At 45.5% G+C, this 20,141-nt stretch overlaps 1 protein-coding gene across 2 annotated transcripts in view; it reads left to right on the top strand.

The window, feature by feature from the left end:
- Positions 1–20,141, top strand: part of PACRGL (parkin coregulated like) — a 157,130-nt gene that overhangs the window by 18,909 nt on the left and 118,080 nt on the right. The window contains exon 2 of one of the 2 annotated variants that reach the window (XM_069234732.1): positions 10,786–10,974. In XM_069234732.1, the coding sequence (XP_069090833.1) occupies positions 10,828–10,974 (147 nt within the window). In that variant the 5' untranslated portion in view covers positions 10,786–10,827. The remainder of the gene's footprint in view (positions 1–10,785; positions 10,975–20,141) is intronic. The other variant, XM_069234725.1, reaches the window with a different exon arrangement.

The raw sequence follows: 20,141 nt of genomic DNA, 5'->3' as shown, positions 1-20,141 counted from the left end.
TGACTTCGGTGCGTGGGGCTGTAGCAGCTGGTCTCTATTATTATTGCGCGCTCTTTTTAAAGCCCTGCTCACTAGGTGTGGGGGATAGTCTTTGGTGTGTAACTTCACAGTTAATTTGTCTGCATGTTTGCGATAGTCAATCACTGAAGAGCAGTTTCGTCTTAACCGTAGGAACTGCCCAACCGGGAGGTTATCTCTTAGAGCTCGAGGGTGGAAGCTCTGATATTGTAACAGATTATTACAGTCTGTTGGTTTGTAGTATACCTCAGTGGCTAACCCTCCATCATGCTCATAGATAAGTAAATCTAGGAAAGGTAACTTGTTGTCGCCTATGTTCATTGTGAATGTGAGGAAAGGGTTTGCTCCGTTAAGCCAAACTGCAAACGCCTGGGCTTCTACCCTACTTCCCGTCCATATTAGCAGTACATCGTCGATGTATCGCTTCCAGAGTTTGATCTGGTCACGGTAGGGGTTCTCCTCATTCAAGACAATTTGTCTTTCAAAATGGTCAACGTATAGACATGCTAGACTAGGGGCGAATGTGCTGCCCATTGATGTACCCTGTGTCTGTAAAAAGAAACTATCCTCAAATTTAAAGTAGTTTCTGGTGAGAGCGAGATGTGCTAAGTCCAGGATAAAACCCGGAGGGGTTTGGGATTCATTCATGTGAGTTTCCAGCAGATCACTTATCACTTCCAAGGTCGCCTCTTGCGGAATATTGGTGTATAGTGACTCCACGTCGAGGGTAATCAGGAGCTCCTTGGTTTTGTCAAAGGTTATAGAATCCAGTAAAAGGAGGACATGGGTGGTGTCCTTCAGATAGGTCGGGATTCTTTTAACTAGTGGTTGTAGAAAGAAATCCACGAATTTTGACAAAGGCTCTAGTGCTGAGCCTAGACCGGAAACTATGGGTCGTCCGGGGGGGGGGAATCTTTTCTTTGTGTACTTTTGGTAAAATATAAAAGTACGGGATTTTCGGATTGGTCTGTATCAGGAATGATGCCTCATGATCTGTAATCCAGTTGTTTTCTTTCCCTTTAGATACTAGGAAAGCGATTTCTTCTTGGACATCAATAGTAGGATCACGTGCCAAACGTTTATAGTGTCTGGTATTCCCTAGTAGTCGCTCACACTCGTCTCTGTACATTTGTTGTGGGAGAATCACTGTGGCCCCACCCTTATCTGCTGGTTTTATAATGATGGTGGGGTCAGCTGTGAGGCCCTTCAGTGACTCTATTTCGATTTGGCTCATATTGTGGAATATTTTGTTGGGTGCTTCAGTGAGACCATTGATTTTTAGGGATACTGATTTTTCGAAAGCCAGTACCTCCGGGGGCATTTGCCCTGCCGGGGGACAGAAAGTAGACTTGGGACGTAGTCCCGTGTTCTGTGTGGGAGTGTCATATTCCTTCCCAAGGAAGAAGGTCTTTAGGCGGATCTTACGGAACAGGCCCGCTAGTTCTGTTCTAGTTCTGAATAAGTCAACCTTCGGGGTAGGTACAAAGTTCAAACCTTTGTTTAATGCTAGAGTTTCGGTTTGGCTCAAACTCCGGTTGCTTAGATTGATGATGTTGCTTGTCTTTTCAGGGGCCAGTTTCACTTTGTCTTGCTGGTCCCTGGGACGGAATCCCTGTGTAGTGGATTTTCCAAAGCATCCTCTTTTGGGCGCCACTGTACCTCTTTTCTCCTCCCCCTGTCCCTCCCGTGACCTCTGTCTAAAAAAGGCGGCGGGGGTTCGGAAAAGGACCATTGGGCTGGCTGTTGCAGGTAGGGTGCTTGATATTGTTGAGGAGGGCCATATTGATTTGGCCAACCCCATTGTTGGTTAAAATAAGGCGGGTAAAGGGGAGGTGCCGGTGGAAAGTTCCATCCTCCTCGACGTTGCCCACGCCGCCCACGGCGATGTCGTATGTTTCCTGAAGAGTTACTGTCACTGTCTGAGCTGATATTGCCCCCGGATGAGGTGTCAGAAGTGTTGGTGGAATTCTTTGCTACATAATCAGGTTTAGTGTAGGGATATATCCTTTCCAGGGAAAAACGATTCAGATCTTTTTGGAATTTGGCTATTTTTTGCTGGGTTAGGTATTCTTTATATTCATTCATGTTTTTGTTTAACTCCTCCAGTTTCTTTTTGAAGGAGAGAATACTCACACCTGACTTCAGGTTGTTCTCACTGGTTTTTATCTGGACCAGTAGGGTTTCAGAAAGCCTAGTGGCTGTTTTTATAATTAATATCAGCCAATCTCGAGTGCATTTCCATGCTATAAGTGACCAATCTTTACGAAACTCAAAGTCGTCAAGGAATATGCGGGGCTCATTAGTGACGAGTAGTCCGTTTGGTGCAGAGTTACTACGGAGGTATTCCGTGAGAACAGCTCCATGTAGTATAGTCTTAACTTGGGAGCTTTTTAATTCCACTAGGGTGTCCCAGTCCCCCAGTTGGGACAAACTTTTTGACAAAGCCGTGTCCCCAAGAAGTGAAGGGGCTGCGAGGATAGCTGATACTTCCTCGTCATTGAAGGAGAGACCATCTGCCATGGTGTGGGTGGGGGGAAGAGAAGGGAGGAGGGAAAAAGGATCTAATTGTAGAAGACAGAAGCGGGAACCGAAGTTCTAAGGGACGCAGACGAGATAAGGGTGCTCACTGGGAGACAGCAAGCTACGACTCTCACAATCGAGAGATAAGGATAAGAAAGCTCTCGCAGCCGGGCGGCTGCTCTACTATCACATTACACAAGGGAGAGCGGATGGGAGCAAGGGGAAAAAACCAAACCGTACTCGACTCCCACATAAACACAATCACAAAAAAGGGGAGTACGGGGTTGTTTATAAAGTAGGGGGGTCAGTAGTGTACTAATTGTGACGCTAGACCACTCGTAGTCCTCAACTAGAGGTGAAAATTGGGTGGGCTGTGTAGTGGTGTTCGGTCTGGGGGGAAGGAGAGGAGCTGGGGAAAAAAACAAGGAGAGGAAAGTTTCCTTTACGGACTAGGTGGTCTCACACACTATATAGTGTCATGCTTCATCATATGACCACCTAGCCCCACCCAGGTAGGACAGTGCCACCTGGGCGGACTCGACCTCACTGTTAAAAGAACAGGAGGGAGTGCGTAAATTAATCTTATTCCTGGAAATAGGGATCCAGCTATGCTAGGGAAATAAAAACACCTACTCAGGTACCCGGGTAACTTTAATGGGGGTCCTGTGTGGTGTGGTTAAAAAGGATGGGGAACCAGTGTGAGAGCAATGACTCACAAGGTCACCTGTCTAAAATGGGGTAGCCGACATGTTTCTGCCCTTATGGTGGAGCTATGGAGAGTCTCTGGGCATTCATCAGGGCATTGGATCCCTGTAGTGATTCCTACTTAAACACTGCGAAAATAATCACATAGGGAAGGGAGGGCCTACCTTAACCAAGAAAATATCTGGGGAGGACCTAAAGAAAAAGGGATGAAAACAGACCAAAACATAGTGAATAATAAAACACAGCACACCACTCCACACGTGACAAAATTCATGCATGCCGCAGAAGTGCTGGTTGCTAAATTTAAATCGCAATAGCATCGAGGTAGGTAATGCACGGTACGCATTAGGAGGGGAAGACAATTTCTTACCCTCACAGTTGAGGCTACTAGCCTCTGGTATCCTGGAGAGGGAGCGTCCCCTTATAGTCAGACTCTAAGGTTCCTCACCACCAGACCATTGTATCCAAGCGGTCCTGAACGAGAGGTCGGTATAGGCGCACAGAGAGCGCCCACCTTTGATGCAGTGAGTCAGACAGCGTGGGAGACACAGATAAGACATCTCTGTTCCCTTTTTAATTTTTAATTTATTTTTCTTATTTTATCTTCCCACTTCCCTTTCTCTTCCCTTTTTCCTCTCTTCCTTTTTCCTATTCCCTTTTTTTCTTTTTTCCTCTCGTTCTTTTTCCTTTTTATCTCCTCCTCTCCATCTTGACCTATAATCTTTGCCTCTATTTTCCATTTCTCTCTCTTTTCCTCTGTCATTGGATCCCCTCTCTCTCTACTCCTTCCCCCTTTTTTCCCTACTTTTTACTCTCCTTTTTTCCTCTCTTCCCCTCCCCTGCATTCCTTTAACTACCTTCATGATTATCGGTTTTTCCTCTGCTCTTTCTCTTTTTTTCCCCTGGAACCTTAGAGTCTGACTATAAGGGGACGCTCCCTCTCCAGGATACCAGAGGCTAGTAGCCTCAACTGTGAGGGTAAGAAATTGTCTTCCCCTCCTAATGCGTACCGTGCATTACCTACCTCGATGCTATTGCGATTTAAATTTTGCAACCAGCACTTCTGCGGCATGCATGAATTTTGTCACGTGTGGAGTGGTGTGCTGTGTTTTATTATTCACTATGTTTTGGTCTGTTTTCATCCCTTTTTCTTTAGGTCCTCCCCAGATATTTTCTTGGTTAAGGTAGGCCCTCCCTTCCCTATGTGATTATTTTCGCAGTGTTTAAGTAGGAATCACTACAGGGATCCAATGCCCTGATGAATGCCCAGAGACTCTCCATAGCTCCATCATAAGGGCAGAAACATGTCGGCTACCCCATTTTAGACAGGTGACCTTGTGAGTCATTGCTCTCACACTGGTTCCCCATCCTTTTTAACCACACCACACAGGACCCCCATTAAAGTTACCCGGGTACCTGAGTAGGTGTTTTTATTTCCCTAGCATAGCTGGATCCCTATTTCCAGGAATAAGATTAATTTACGCACTCCCTCCTGTTCTTTTAACAGTGAGGTCGAGTCCGCCCAGGTGGCACTGTCCTACCTGGGTGGGGCTAGGTGGTCATATGATGAAGCATGACACTATATAGTGTGTGAGACCACCTAGTCCGTAAAGGAAACTTTCCTCTCCTTGTTTTTTTCCCCAGCTCCTCTCCTTCCCCCCAGACCGAACACCACTACACAGCCCACCCAATTTTCACCTCTAGTTGAGGACTACGAGTGGTCTAGCGTCACAATTAGTACACTACTGACCCCCCTACTTTATAAACAACCCCGTACTCCCCTTTTTTGTGATTGTGACAGCTAACTCTCTCAGGCCCTCATAAGTAGGACAAGCCTTCTGTCCCAGGTTCAAGTCCTCTTTGGCAAGCCAGGAAAGTCTCTCAATGCAGCACCCTCCTCTTCAGATACCAGGCCTCCCCCTGAGATTTGGGCTCCTTCTGGTTCTGAGTTCTTTGCAGAAGCCTTCCTAGGCTTCCTGCCCTTTTTCTTGTCACTAGGGACTGGGTACATTGTTTCAGGATCCACTGTCCTTGTACTTTCCCTTAAGGCCGTCTGTCTCTACTGCAGACACAAATCCACTCAGGGAAACCTAACATTGCTGCATGAGTCCTCTCCACTTCTGCCCAGGGAAAGGTTCAAGATCATTGCCCAATAGACAGTCCACTGAGATGTTAAGGGGCAATGCTGTGTTTCTAGAGCCAGTCACTTACCCCCTCCCCGCACTCAAAGTCTACCACAGCTATGGGATGGGACTTTGTAACATTGTCAGAGTTGACTATTGCATGCACCTCACCTGGTAAAATATGGCTTGGGGAAACCCATCACTGCGCTTACGCTGGCACCTGGATCCCTCAAGGCCTGAACTTCGAGCCCATTGATTTTTGGCAAATGCATGTACTTTACCATAGTGGTAGGCCATTAGCCAAAGGTTCAATTTCCTTACCTCTTAGGGAAACTAAGGTGGCTTCAGTGTACCCCTTTCAATTCCCAGGTACAACTTACACACCAATCCCTATAGTGGCAATCTCCTTGGGAGGGTCACCGGTGGGTACTTTTTGGTGCATTCAGCATCACCTCTTTTGTGCCCTGGCTATCTTCAGTCAAAGCACTCTCCAGTCTTTGACGGGCCAAACTTCTTTCCCTGATATCCCCTCCCCTTATTTTGGAATGTGGCTCTGTGCTCCCTCCATGGGCTTCTTTTGGGGACTCTAGGGTTTTCAGACTTTTTAGACTCTTCTCCCCACCCCCAATCTTTCCCTTGGAGGGGCCCCTGTTCTCCCTTTTTGTGTTCACAATCTAAGGACTTCTTGGATACCCTAGTGCGCACCCACTCATCAGCTACCTTCCCCAGCTGTCTAGGGTTAGATAGCTTATAGTTTACCAGATGCTGCAGGGGTGTGGAGTTTATATCTACTTGTTGATGGGACATTTTGCTTCATACATCTTCTTGTCCTGTAAAAAATAAAATCTACTTGTCCCTTGGTTTCATGTAGAGTGGTGACAAATTATGGCAGAAATCTCATATAAGAGCTTTGGTAATAGCCTCTCTGATTATGCCAGGGCTAATACTGTAGTAGGGCTTGAATACTAGCAAGTTTGCCACCTTTCTACAGATCTACATAATGGGGCTGGAGGTTGCGGTAATCAATAGTTCCAGGGTTGTAATGCCCGTTTAAGTCTGTGCAAACCTACTAACTTGAATGATTTTAAGGTTTTCACCAGCTCTTCTTTGATCTTTTCTCATACTGAGAAAGGTTGGAGATCTACTTCTGACAAGGGCCAGAAGTAAAACTTCTTCCGGGGTTGGGGGAAAAAGGTGGTTGGAGGGAAATTAACTTTTAAATGCTCAGCATATTTTCGCATGAGCAAATCTACACATGCATATTTGCTCGTGCTAAAACACAGTTCACAAATGTTTTCTAGTAGTACGATTTCCTGGTCTACTTCTGTACATCCAGTAAATCCATGAAATATGTAAATCTGCACTAATGCAAAGACAACTATCTTTAGGTTGCATGTTTGTGACTGTCTTTAAGAATTAGGCCCCTAGTTAGGTCTGGCGTTAATCAAGACCTTTTTGTTTTTATTAAAATTCTCTCTCTCTCTCTCTCTCTCTCTCTCTCTCTCTCTCTCTCTCCTTTTTACAAAGAGTATATCTGCATACAAAGCAGTTCTGTTCCGTACCAGGAACAAGTATGGCAATGCATGCTTTTTGAGACCAAAACATATGTTTACTTTTTGCCAGTGTTTGTTACAGTAGTGAGGGCCCAGCATCTCCCACAACAATAAAGTTTTACAAAAGCCATGTCAAAACAAGACATGCATTGACAAAACCAAAGACTGACCACCAATGTTGGATCTATTGGCTTTGTCAGTGCTTGTATATTTTAATGTTCCCCGTAATCTTGTCGAAACTGGTTTAGCGTACTTTCCATTAAGAATATTTTTTGGAATTAGTAGCACACATCCACACATTTTGCTAAATAAAGCTTCAAAGAAATGGTACCTAAAATTCACAGTAGTTTAGAAAAACATTTTTTTTCCTAGTTGTATTTTGTGAGCATTTTATTTTGAAAGCAAAGAATGATCTACCTTGCTTTCAAGCTTGTGCAAATATTTGCATCTAATCAGAGAGTATTCTGGGAGCGTTATACACCCCATCATATTAAACTTTGCAAATGAGTACAAGTCCTCATAGGTGTCAACCGTGCTACCTTCAATTCACCCATTCAGTGACTTCAGAGGCATTTACGAAAAACCTCTGATTGTGTTGCTCCCCTTTGTGTGCTCCTAAACCTAAGCAGCTCTGCTAACCCACAGTAAACTTGTGCTAGTGTTCCTATACTGGAGCTTTCGGAAGTAGCTCTGTTAATGCACCTCAATCACAAGATGCAGCTTGCTGCATGTGAAATTCCAGTGCTGTGGCTCTCACAATCAACTATAGTAACTCACTCAATACTGCTCTGTAGCATCTTCCTTCTCCTACTTCAGGACCAAGGTCCTCCCAAATAGATCATGTAATGCAGTCAAGTGTAAGATGTAAGCCCGTGCCCATGCTGTTTTTATTTTTTGGCCGCCTATTGCCATTCTATCACAAACTCATTGCTGCCTCATTCCTTTTCCTTCACATACCAGAGAACTCACAGCAGCTTTCCTAATTCATTTGAATTCTGAACTGATATCCACTGCTATTACATTTGCCCTACAGGCTGCACTACCGACGTGGCTTAATCCTGCTCTAATTCGTTGCAGCTTTATTGGAAAAACTTAGAGGAATATTTCGGGGAAAAAGTAGGAGAACTGAATTTCTCTGTTAACTAGCATTAAAGGGGTAGATAGAATCAAATTTTTTTTTATGGCTTAACATTTAAAGGGGTCTTAAATCGGTGGCGGTGACCTCACCTGCTTAAACCCTGAAGGCAGAAACTTTGTTTCCTTGTGATACAGTATCTTTTACAGGCAGTAACCCATTTTGATATGCAGGGTGGGGCACAGATTTTGCCCGACCAACCTGAAACGCTGCATGACTCCAACACACCATCATAGCACACACCCGCATTACCCTGAATGTTAGGCAAGTTAGATTTTCACAGGATTCAACCTAGGCCTCCCACCTCTCTGTATAGGTGGTTTCCAACTGGTTCAGTATCCTGCCTATCCTGCCATTATCCGAAATCAACAAACGGGACTAGCAGCACTGGATTATCAGAAATTGAAAAAAAAAACATGAACAACCTACATTAGGAAGAACCCCAAAACAAAAGTCATCACACTATCAAAGAAACCCAAAACAAACCGTAACTCCCCTTGAACAGAAGATCAAAGCGAACTGAAAAGTCACCCCAGGAAGAAGCCCAGCACAAGTGAAACTCTGCCAAAAAGTGCCCAACACAAAAGGCACATCCCTCTTCCAAAGAACCTCAAAGACTAGATGGGGCACTGGCAAAATAAGCAAAAAACAACTTGCTGAAGCGTTGCTGAGGAGAATCAGGAGGGAGGGCGGTAGTGTAGGGATGGGGGATGGAGGGGGAGTTAAGTGCATAAAAGTGAGCTCTGAACATTGACTTGCATTTCCATATAGTGCTAAATAATTATTGACATGAAAAAACGTTCATTGACATAAGCGGTGGAAGCCAGTCAAAAGCAAATTGATACAGCTATTGTATTGTGTTCTGGGAAGTTGTACAATTCATGGCTACCCAGAATGGGCCTCTCAGCACTGGACATAGTTCAAAACCTTAACTCAACCAGATTAGACTAATAGCCAGGTTTCAGCTGCTTTCTAAAACCCGGTTAGTCTTCCGTAATCTGGTAGGCAGAAAAGTCCATAATTTAGATAAGATAAGAGAAGGAACACCCACCACTTCTGACTTTCTGCACAATTGGGGTCACAGCCAGGTATGAGGTTGAGGATCTCATGGTTCTAGTAGGCTAATAGGGTTTGTATCAGGTGATATAATAGCAAAGGGACAATTTTATGATAAATTTGAGCAATTCGGAGAGCTGTGAATTGGATTCTCTGTTTAATGGGTAGCCAGTGCAAGGAGGCCAGTGAACTCAAAATAAGGCGATTCTTCTGTATCCTTAACAGGAGGTAAGCTGCTGAATTTTGCAACTCCTGCAATCTCCTTAATACATAGTGTGGGTATCGTAGATTGAGAGAATTACCCGTTGTCTATGCGTGACAGAACTAAGGCTTGGACCACAGTCCTCTGTGAAGAAGACGGTAAAATTCTAAGATCTTTCTGAGCATTGTCAGAATGCCATAGCAGCTAGCTGCTAATTTCTGTTTAACTTTCAGGATTTAAGGAGATTAGTCAAATATGATACTATTGAAAGTCTACAAGATTGGACAATCTCAGCCAAGTGGTGTATGTACAGGTTAAAAGGTGTGGGGCTCAGTGAAGGTCCCTGTGGCACTCCACACTTCAGAGGAAGAGACTGAGTAAAACGTCTTGTCATAGACCTGAAAGCTCCTATCCTTCAAAAACAAAGCTAGCCATTTCAGTGCTAAATCAGTTACTCCTTAATTCTGTAATCTCTGCAACACCACTGAATGAGATACAGTGTTGAAATCCGTGTTTAGATCCAACAGAATAGCTTCTGCTGAGCCCCTTTGATATAGAGCCTTTTTAAGATTCTCCGTGGCTGCTAATAATGAAGTCTCTCCACTGTCTACAGGCCGAAGATTGGTTTGGGTGGGATGAAACATGTCATTTTTTTCCAAGAATACTGATAGATGCCGATTGACCTGCTGTTTCAATACCTTGCCACACTAGACAAAAGGGATATCGACCTGTAATTTTTAGCTTATGAGGGACCCAGATGGGTTTTTTCAAGTAATATGCTCCACGGGTGGGACAAACACTGAACAGGAAGGAAAGTCAGCAGTAATAACAGAGAACACAACTCAGATTGACAAGAAAGCCATCTAATCACGAGCAGGGGTTGATTCTGAGTACTGCATGCTCTCTGCGATCTGGAGCGGTCTGCAGTGAGATGTCAAATGTAGATGGCTCAGTAGCTCCCAGCTACTGCGAAAACAAGTTTGTTTGGAGCCATGCAATGTTTAGGCTAGCAGCTGTGCAAGGCACTCTTCTTTCTGGCGACACTTGTTTCTGCCGATTTTGCTATTTCATTGGACGACTGTGAACTACAGTTTGCGAATTTGAGTTTACACATAGATCTTAAGAGTGCCCGGACCTTTTTATTGTAGTTTGAATCTAACCTAGCTGTCACAAGAGAGGAAGAGAGGGATCTTGGTTTGATGCATTTCCTCAAACCTACACTGCATTCCTTTTCCTTCTCACTTCTTTTTGTCAGTAGCATATATTGAAGACAAAAGCAACACAGGTCCACAAATATGCAGTGCCCCTTGGGAAGATGTATTGTTTCAGTCTGTGGCTAGCTATCAATGCATATTCTTAATTAATGAACAGTGGTTATGTGGAATGTTACGACCTGATACCATTAATCTGAATAATAAAATATACATTTGCCATTTATTTAGCATTTGTTTCATTTTTTACTACCTTAAACAGTGACATTTCGCTTCCATCTTCATTAGAACTTGTGGTCACAGAATGTCATCTGTCTCCAAGCCAAGGGTGACTGTACCAAGAAGAAAATCATCTTCTGCACCATCTTCAGCAGCTGTTGGTGCTTTAGATTGTGCCACAAAAGGGAAACCTCGACCCAGTGACAGGCTCAATCCGAAAACGATTGATCCGGTATTTAAAGCTTATATTTAAATGTTGATGTACATTTTTTCCAATTTTGAAATATATTAAGCTACGTCTTAATTTTTGCTGTTTGAAATGCTACAGTGTTGTATTTTCCACATAATTACTGCACAAAGTTTTATTATTATTCTTTATATCTGGTATGCAGACTCATTAAGAACACCAGTGCTACACCAACAGTTGTAAGTTCAGCATGAGTCTAAAATCTAACTTTTCACATAAACATATTGGATCAATCAAACTATTAGTAATATTTATGTAGTTGTTTTTAGGCTGTCACTATCATGGTGGTATCCAGTCTGAAGTTGCGTTTCTGTAGCTTCATGTTGAAGATGGACGTGCACTTTTTGTCATATGTATTTATTTAGGAATAGGGTTTCTGAAACAAATGTAATTAGTAACATAGTTGAACATATAGACTTATGCACCTTGGGTCGTTGCATAAAGCTGAAAATATTGATGAGTTAAAAGAAAGCACAAGACAGTACAACAATGTATGTGAAACTGCTTATTCCACATCAAGCACCCCATGGTAGGGAGGTTGAGGAAGCTTGAGTAGTGATGTGAGTGGAGCATGGGAACCACCCAGTTTTGAGTTTGCTACGTCAGTGTACGCATGACTGGTATTGTAAGTGGGTTTTGAGATCAATTTTCAAAGCAGATAGGGAGGTTATGCCTGAGATCAAGGGTTAGGGCATTCCAGTGCAGTGAGGGGGAAGCGGGAAAGTACACAGGGTTTAAGTTGGCAGAGGAATGTGAAGAGAGAAAATCATGTGGATTAGGCTAAGGAGAGTAGAGTGAGGAGAGAAGGTTTGAGGAGATCAGAAAATAATTATCCTTTTTTTTTATTATTTCCTGATTTCACTTCATGGGCATAGAGGCAATGGGAGAAGACAAAGGAGAAAGTTATAACAAAACAACTAGAAAACATGTTTCCTTTGTCAAATTAGAAGTTTAACCCACAGTATATGCTTGATCAACACAATGTCACCAGATATCTACTGTCATCTACTTCATAAACAAAACATAATTACAAAAATATTCGTGATTATTTTAATTTCAACATATAATCAATAACCCAACCAAATGTTGATAAAACCCTGAACCACAGAGGCAATGTCATAAAGTCCTTTGTGAATATCAAAAACACAGTCTGTGTTGTCTCGCAACGGTCAAAGTTGAAGGAGGTATCAGTCATATTTCAGCATCCGCATTGAAGGGCGTACAACAGTGCACAATTTAAACTGTTGATGCACATTTGCCTGAACAATCCTTAATATGGCCCCACATTCATAGTGTGCACATCTTGGCTACAGCCTGAAACACTGTGATCCACCTATGAGAATGTACAGACAGCATCCTGATATCCGTGTCATCATGCAAAATTGCTAGGTGAATCAACAAGGAATGTGCAGGGCATAGGTATGAGTTAGTCTATTCTAAATGGCCCTTCAGTAGTATTGCAACAGGAAAAGTACTACAACATATGCAATATTTCACAATCATCTGTATCGCATTTCAGTAAGTCAAGTGGTTTAGTAGGCTAAATTTAAGTAATTTCAGGGGGACTAATAACGATTGAGAAAGGTTGTTAATAAGGGAATCAGGAGCCTTGTTTCTTTGACAAATCTATCATGGGACAATAAAAAGGAAGCCCGGTCCTGAGGTGTATATTCTTTACTGAAGAGATTTTGCAAGTTCTTCCTAGATGAATTTTCTATCCATTCACAGAGCATTTCACTAATGCAGACACTATAGAGTTTTGTGAATACATCTGGTGTAGCTTCAAATGTTAACATATTAGAGTATAGGGAATCAGACAGCTATACTGGGATACAGACAGCTCTTTAAACAGTGCACCATGTAGCAAATTTGCCTTTTCTGCATGGTCACTCCAGATTATGCATTTTTTTTAAGACCTTATTTTCACGGTATTAGGATTCTGTCCACAGTGACCCTACTATTTAATGCCACAGTGTGTTTGCTCTGGCCCACAAATGTTATTGGTAAAAGTAATGTTATCCAGTTTGTCTACATAACTATGCAGTAAGGCCATTCTAGATAACACAGAAGATGCACCTTGAGCGTGGAAGTTGAATGTCATATGTGCCTGCTGAGTATATACACACACACACCCAACCCCCACCCCCCAAAAAAAAAATATGCCTTACAGGAGCACCACTGTGCTCTGGCTGGGCTGCAGTTAAAATGCACTACTGTGAAACTTGCCACCGAATATGATTTACCATCTGGGTAAAAAAACCTTTATATCAATCACCCAAAAAGTGTGCTGTGTAGGTTCATAAGTCGGGGTGGTATTATATAACATCAGAGCATACTCCATAGTGGGGTTCGTGTACTCTCGCAATGAAATAAATTCCAAAAGCTATTTAGCTGTAGGCTTTCCCAGAACTTGCCTAGGAAGATGTTAGGGAAATACATAAAGTTATATTTTATGGAAATGACTGGAAAAGTATCCTTATAAATATGTTCTTCAGGGTACATGATCCAGAGCTCACTTAAAAACAGTTATGCCACTCACTAGACCTCCAGAGCTGGGGGAGGTAAGGATACTGGTTCAGAGGTCAATAGCCTACCTCTAAGCCCAGAAGAGCAGAGGGTGTTAAGTGCTGACCAGTTAGCAGGGATTAGGTATCTTGGAGTCGACAAGAAGAGTTGGCAAAGCAAAAGGCAGATTTAACACTACTTCTTTGGACTTGAAGATTCCAGGAAGGACTTCTCCTATTCTATCCTAGGACTTTCCCATACAGCCAAGCTTCAGCCTCAATAGGAGAGAGAACCTGTTTGTTCCCTGTCAGTTTAAAGGAGTTCTCATCTAAATAGGGGAGTTGCCAAGGAACTGAAGACAGGCCTTATGCCTAGTGACCAAAGGTTTCTGCCATGTAGAAATAGGGTCTGTGTGTTTAAAGTAATGCAAAGAAGTGCTGCAAAAGGAGGTGAAAGAACTACAGGTAAAAAAATTAGGATTCGGCTGTAGCATTTCTCCAGTCACTAGCCTGATGTACAGGACAAGTATGGGACCTCAACCACCACCGTCTTAAATTATTGCTGACCCTAGAAGCACTTTACCTAAAGGATAATGTCTTGGTTGAAGATGAAAAACTAATTCAGAATAAAGAGGCCTTGAGGATGTCTGACTCGTGCTAGCACCCAGGGGATGGGATTGCCCTCAAACGGTCAAGTGGATAGCATCCTGTTATCCTGCTGCAGGGACTCAAAAAGAATAAGGACTCTTAACTCCCAGAGGGCTCAGCTGACAACAGAGGACTGGACCCTTTAGGAGACCTAACTTGTGATAGACCCGGTGCCTAGAAGTCTGTCCTAATCAATCAATCAGTAATTTGTTAAGCGCGCTACTCACCAGAAAGGGTCTCAAGTTGCTGGGGGGAGCGGGTGCTACTGTTCGAAGAGCCAGGTCTTGAGGTGCTTCCTAAAGGTCAGGAGGTCCTAGGTCAGACATAGGTTGATGGGGAGGGAGTTCCAGGTTTTGGCGGCGAGGTGGGAGAAGGATCTGCCACCGGTAGTGGTACAGTGGATGCGGGGGACGGTTGCAAGGGCGAGGTTGACGGAGCGGAGCTGCCATGTCGGGATTTGGACGTTGAGATGCTCGTTGAGGTAGGCAGGTCCGGTGTCGTGGAGAGCTTTGTGACCGTGGATCAGGAGTTTGAAGACGATCCTTTTGTTGAGGGGGAGCCAGTGGAGTTCTCTAAGGTGGGCTGAGATGTGTTCGTGGGGAGGGAGGTTGAGGATGAGTCGTGCTGAGGCGTTCTGGATGCGCTGGAGTTTCTTCTGGAGCTTGGCCGTTGTTCCCCGTGTAGAGGGCGTTGCGGTAGTCCATTCTGCTGCTGATAAGGGTGTGGGTGACCGTTCTTCTGGTTTCCACGGGGATCCATCTGAAGGTCTTGCGGAGCATGCGAAGGGTGTTGAAGCATGAGGATGAGATGGCGTTGGCTTGCTGGGTCATAGAGAGCGAAGAGTCCAGTATGAAGCCGAGGTTGTGTACGTGGGTGGTGGGCGTTGGGGCTGACCCCAGAGTGGCAGGCCACCAGGAGTCGTCCCATGCTGATCTGTTGGGGCCGAAGATGATGATCTTGGTCTTCTCCGAGTTCAGCTTGAGGTGGCTTGTTTCCATCCAGTTGGCGATGGAGTGGAGGTTGGTCTTAGCAGTTGCGGGGTCCTTCGTGAGAGAGAGGATGAGCTGAGTGCCGTCTGCATAGGAGATGATGTTGAGGCCGTGGGATCGGACGATGTTGGTGAGTGGTGCCATGTAGACAGGGGTGTGGAATTTATTAAAATATCTACTTGTCCAGGGGACAGGTTGCTTCTCAAATCTACTTGTCCTGTAAAAAGATCTACTTGTCCCTTTGGTGCCATGTAGTGTGGCGACAAATTATGGCAGCAATTAATAGCCTCTCTTATTATGCCAGGGCTACTACCATAGTAGGGCTTGAATACTTGGAGTTTCAATCCCTACTGTAGCAATTTCCTTATTTTGCCACCTTTCTGCAGATCTGCATACTGGGGCTGGAGGAAGCAGTAAGCAATAGTTCCAGGGCTGGAATGCCTTTGAGTCTGCAAACCTACTAACCTGCATGTTTTAAAGATTTTTACCAGCTTCTCTCTAATATTTTCCCATAATAAGAAAGGTTGGGCATTTACTCCTGACAATGGCAGAATTAGAACTTCTTCCAGGGTTGGGAAGAAAGTGGCTGGAGGGAAAATGAACTTGCAAATGCTCAATAGATTTTCACATGAGCAAATCTACACATCGTATTTACCCACGCTAAAATACAGTTCACAAATATTTAATAGGGGTACGACATATACCATGGGTGCACTTTTGTGACTTTCTTTAAGAATTTGGGGCCACAAGTAGGTAGGTTCAGATTTGTGACCTGCAAATTGCAAGTCTCAAATCCGAATGTAGGATGGTGTCCTTGACACCATCTGTGATTCGCAAGGGCTTCGCAAATGCCCACATCATGAATAATCATGAGGTGGGTCGCAATTTGCGACCCCCTCACGAATGGTGGCCTGCTGGAGACAGCAGACCACCATGTCTGTGACTGCTTTTCAATAAAGCAGTTTTTTTTTGTAATGCAGCCAGTTTTCCTTAAAGGAAAACGAGATGCATAACAAAAACGAAAAATGAAACGTTTTCGTTTCATTTTTTCAGAGCAGGCAGCTGTCCGCAGGACCACTGCCTGCTCTGAAAAAATGTTTACAGTGACATTCACAATGGGGAAGGGGTCCCATGGGGATCCCTTCCCTTTTGCGAAAGTGTTATCACCCATTTGAAATGGGTGCAAACTGCGATTGGTTTGCGCCCGCGTTCGCGGTCACAAAACAATCCTACATTGCACTGCGAGTTGCAATTAGGAAGGGAACACCCCTTACTAATTGCGAGTCGCAAACCCGTTTTGTGATTCGGTAACCAGGTTACTGAATCGCAAAACTGGGTTTGTGCATCGCAATGTGCTTTTTGCACGTCGCAAACAGCGAAAGTCGCTGTTTGCGACATGCAAAAAGCTACCTACATGTGGGTCTTGGTCCCTAATTAGGTCTGGTGTTAACAAAGACATTTTGGTTTTATTAAACTTCTATTTCTCTCTCTTTCGGCTGGCTTTACTGTGAGTGATCGCATTCTGCTCTTCCACAAGGAGCATATTGCCACACAAAGTAGTTTTGTTCAGTGTCAGGAACTACAGTGGCAATCAGTGACGTAACGAAACTGGAGGGTGCCCCTTTGCAAAGAACATGGAGGAGCCCCCTCTCCACACTCACTCAGGGCAGGTGCTGTGCTGACGGGGCCCCCTGGAGGGCGGCTGCGGGGCCTTTGTTATGCCGCTGGTGGCAACGTGTGCTTTAAGAGTTCAAAAACTTTTTTGGGGGGGTTTGCCAATGTTTGTTACAATGTTGAGGGCCTGGTAGCTCCCACAACAATAAAGTGTTACAAAAGCCATGTCAAAACAAGACACGCATTGATGAAGTATAAAAGTATGTCAGATCAGTTGGCTTTGTCAGTGTTTGTTTATTTTCATGCTTCCCATAATCGTGTTGAAAATGGTTACACTGATTTTCCATTAGAAATATTTTTGGGAAATACTAGCATGCATCAACACATTTTACTAAATGACACTTCATTTGCATATAATCATAGAGTATTCTGGGAGCATTATACTTAGCCTCTTAGTCTAAACTTTTCAAACGTGTGTACACGTTTTTTTTTTTTGTACTGGAACCAACGTCAGTAGTGAAGTGTGACCTTAAAACATTTCTTTACAGCACGCACCCTAATAATGAAGGCTTTCAAATAATGAACCATAAATACAAGTTCGAACAGCATTATCTTTTGGAAACACATTACCTCAACTGCAGAGAGTTCAACTCTCTGTAAACAGGCAGCCAAAGGGTTTGTGCTGCAGGGGGTTGGGCCTACTTGTCCCAAGGACAAAGTAAACATAAAAACTTGTTGCCCTTGACCCCAAACAAGATGTCCCGGGCGTCGGGCGATAGGAATTCCACATCCCTGGTAGACATTGAAGAGGGTGGGGCTGAGTGAGGATCCCTGGGGGACTCCGCAAATGGTCCTGATGGCTTTAGACAGGAAAGGGGGAGGCGGACTCTTTGGGTTCTTCCAGAGAGGAAGGATGTGAGCCAATCCAGGGCTCTGTGGCGGATTCCGGCGTTGTAGAGGCGTGTGTGAAGGGTGTGGTGACAGACGGTGTCGAAGGCTGCAGGGAGGTCAAGGAGGATGAGGGCAACAGTTTCACCTTTGTCGAGCCTGCTCCTGATGTCGTAGGCAAGCGATAAGGGCGTTCTTGATGCTGTGGTTTTTGTGGAAGCCAGACTGGGATATGTCAAGTAGGCTGTTGTCCTCCAAGAAGCGGGATAGTTGCTTGCTGACTATCTTCTCGATGACCTTCGCAGGGAAAGGGAGTAGGGAAATTGGACGGTAGTTTTTTGAGGTCTTCGGGTCGGCTTTGGGCTTTTTGAGCAGGGCGTTGACTTGTTTCCAGCTCTCCGAGAAGATGGTGGTCTCGAAGGAGCTGTTGATGATGGTCCGGAGCAGGGGAGCGATGATTTGGCTGGCTTTATTGAAGACGCGGTGAGGGCAGGGGTCAGTGGGAGAGCCGGAGTGGATGGTGCTCATGGTCTTGGTGGTTTCCTTGTCGTTGGTGGGTATCCAGGCACTCAGGACGTTGGTGTGGCTGGGTGCGTTGGGGTCGACCTTGGCCGTGGTGGTGGGGGGAGGAGGCGGCGGTGCAAAGCTTCCATGGATGTCTGTGATTTTTCGGTGAAAGAAGGTGGCGAGGGAGGCAGAGTGGTCTTGCAAGTGGGGGGAGTCAGCAGAGCAGAACTTGTGGTTGGTGAGTTCCTTGATGATGCTGAAGAGCTTGCTGTTGTGTGAGTTGTTGTCAATTCGTTCTTTGTCGAAGGATCTTTTGGTGGTCCGGATGAGCTGGTGATGTTTGTGGATGGCGGATTTGAGGGCGGCCTGGTTGCTCTCTGTTTGTTCTAGGCGCCAGATCTTTTCGGCTTTCCGGCATTCTCATTTGGAGGCCTGAAGGGTCTGCGGTGAACCAGGGAGCTTTTTTGTTGGCACGGGTGTTCATGGTTTTCCTGAGTGGAGCAAGGATGTTGGCGCAGTCTTCGAGCCATTGCTTGAGGTTGAGGGCGGCGGTGTTGGGGTAGTTTGTTTTGGGTGGTAGGGCGTGGGCGAGGTTGGAGCTCAACTGGTCCTTGGAGATCTTGTTCCACTTGCGGTGAGGGATCCGATGCTGTTGGTGGTGGGTTTCTGGAAGGAAAAATGAACACAGTGGTGGTCGGTCCAATGGAGTTCGGTGGTGTGAGTGAAGATGACGTGGATGCTAGAGGAGAAGATGGTGCTGAGTGGGTTGGAAAGGTGACCAGTTGCTTGAAGCCGAGGTTGGCAAGGTTGTCCAGTAGGGCTGAGGAGTTGCTGTCGTCGGTGTTCTCCAGGTGGAAATTCAGGTTGCCGAGGAGCATGTAGTCCATGGAGGCGAGGGCGTGGGTGCTGATAGTGTCAGCGATGGCGTCGCAAAATTGTGGGTGGGGGGCCGGAGGTCTTTAGACGAGGGTTCCTCTCAGGGTGGTGTTGGCGTTGACATATATCTGGAAGTGCAGGTGTTCTGCTGTATCTAGGGCGTTGTGGGTGTCGGTTGAGATCCTGATGGAGCTCCTGTGGACTATGGTGATTCCTCCTCCTAGTTTGTTGGTATGGTCTCTTCGGGTGATTTTGTAGCCCTCAGGGATGGCTATGGCGATGTCAGGTTCCGATGAGGGGTTCATCCAGGTTTCAGTGAGGAAGGCGATATCTGGGGAGGTTGATGTGAGCAGGTCCCAGAGTTCGATGGCGTGCTTGTGGACGGACCAGGTGTTGAGGAGGATGCAGCTGAGGTGGTTGAGGTGGGTGGCGTTGTTGTGGTGCTTGGTTGCTTGAGCGCTTGTGAAGTGGCACATGCGGCAGGAGAAAGGCCCGTGGGTGTGCCTAGGGGAGGTCTGGATGCAGGCAGTGGGGCGGCCGGGGTTGAGTGCGAGGAGTTCTGTTGCGGTGTAGCAGCGTCTGGCGGCGTGGGAGGTGCGAGGGGCAGGGGGACTGGCACTGAGGACGGTCCAGGCGCGGACGGGTGCAGACGAGCGCTGCGTATCAGCCACGATTAAGAAGGGGAGTTGGGAGGGAGGAGCAGCTTGGAGGCGGTGGCAATGGGGGCGCAAGGGGGGCGGGGACGCAGAGGCGGAACCGGGGACAAGATCAGAACAGCAAAAGGCAGTGAAAAAGGTAATAAACAGGCAGAAAACAGAAAAAGGCAGTAAACAGAAAAAGGCACAGAAAAATGCACAAAAAGCACTAATACAGATTACAAGACACACACACAATACTTACAGCAACCATTAGACGCCAGGGATGAGACGCAGGCGGGTGCCTGCGGGTGGTGGAGGGCCTCGAACTCTCAACAGTAGTGAGGGCGGGGACACAGAGGCAGGCTGGTGGAGCTGCTCGGCATGTCAAGTGATTCCTGGCCTTAAGGCAGGTCAGGGGTCACACTTGGCACCGCGCAGCGTCTGCCATTAAGAAGGGGAGGTGGGAGGGAGGAGCAGCCAGGAGGCAG

Source organism: Pleurodeles waltl, chromosome 1_2 (assembly GCF_031143425.1).
Source record: "Pleurodeles waltl isolate 20211129_DDA chromosome 1_2, aPleWal1.hap1.20221129, whole genome shotgun sequence".
NCBI classification, from domain to species: Eukaryota; Metazoa; Chordata; class Amphibia; order Caudata; family Salamandridae; genus Pleurodeles; species Pleurodeles waltl.
Note: the sequence above shows the minus strand (reverse complement) of the source record. Positions and strands in the feature narration are given on the sequence as shown.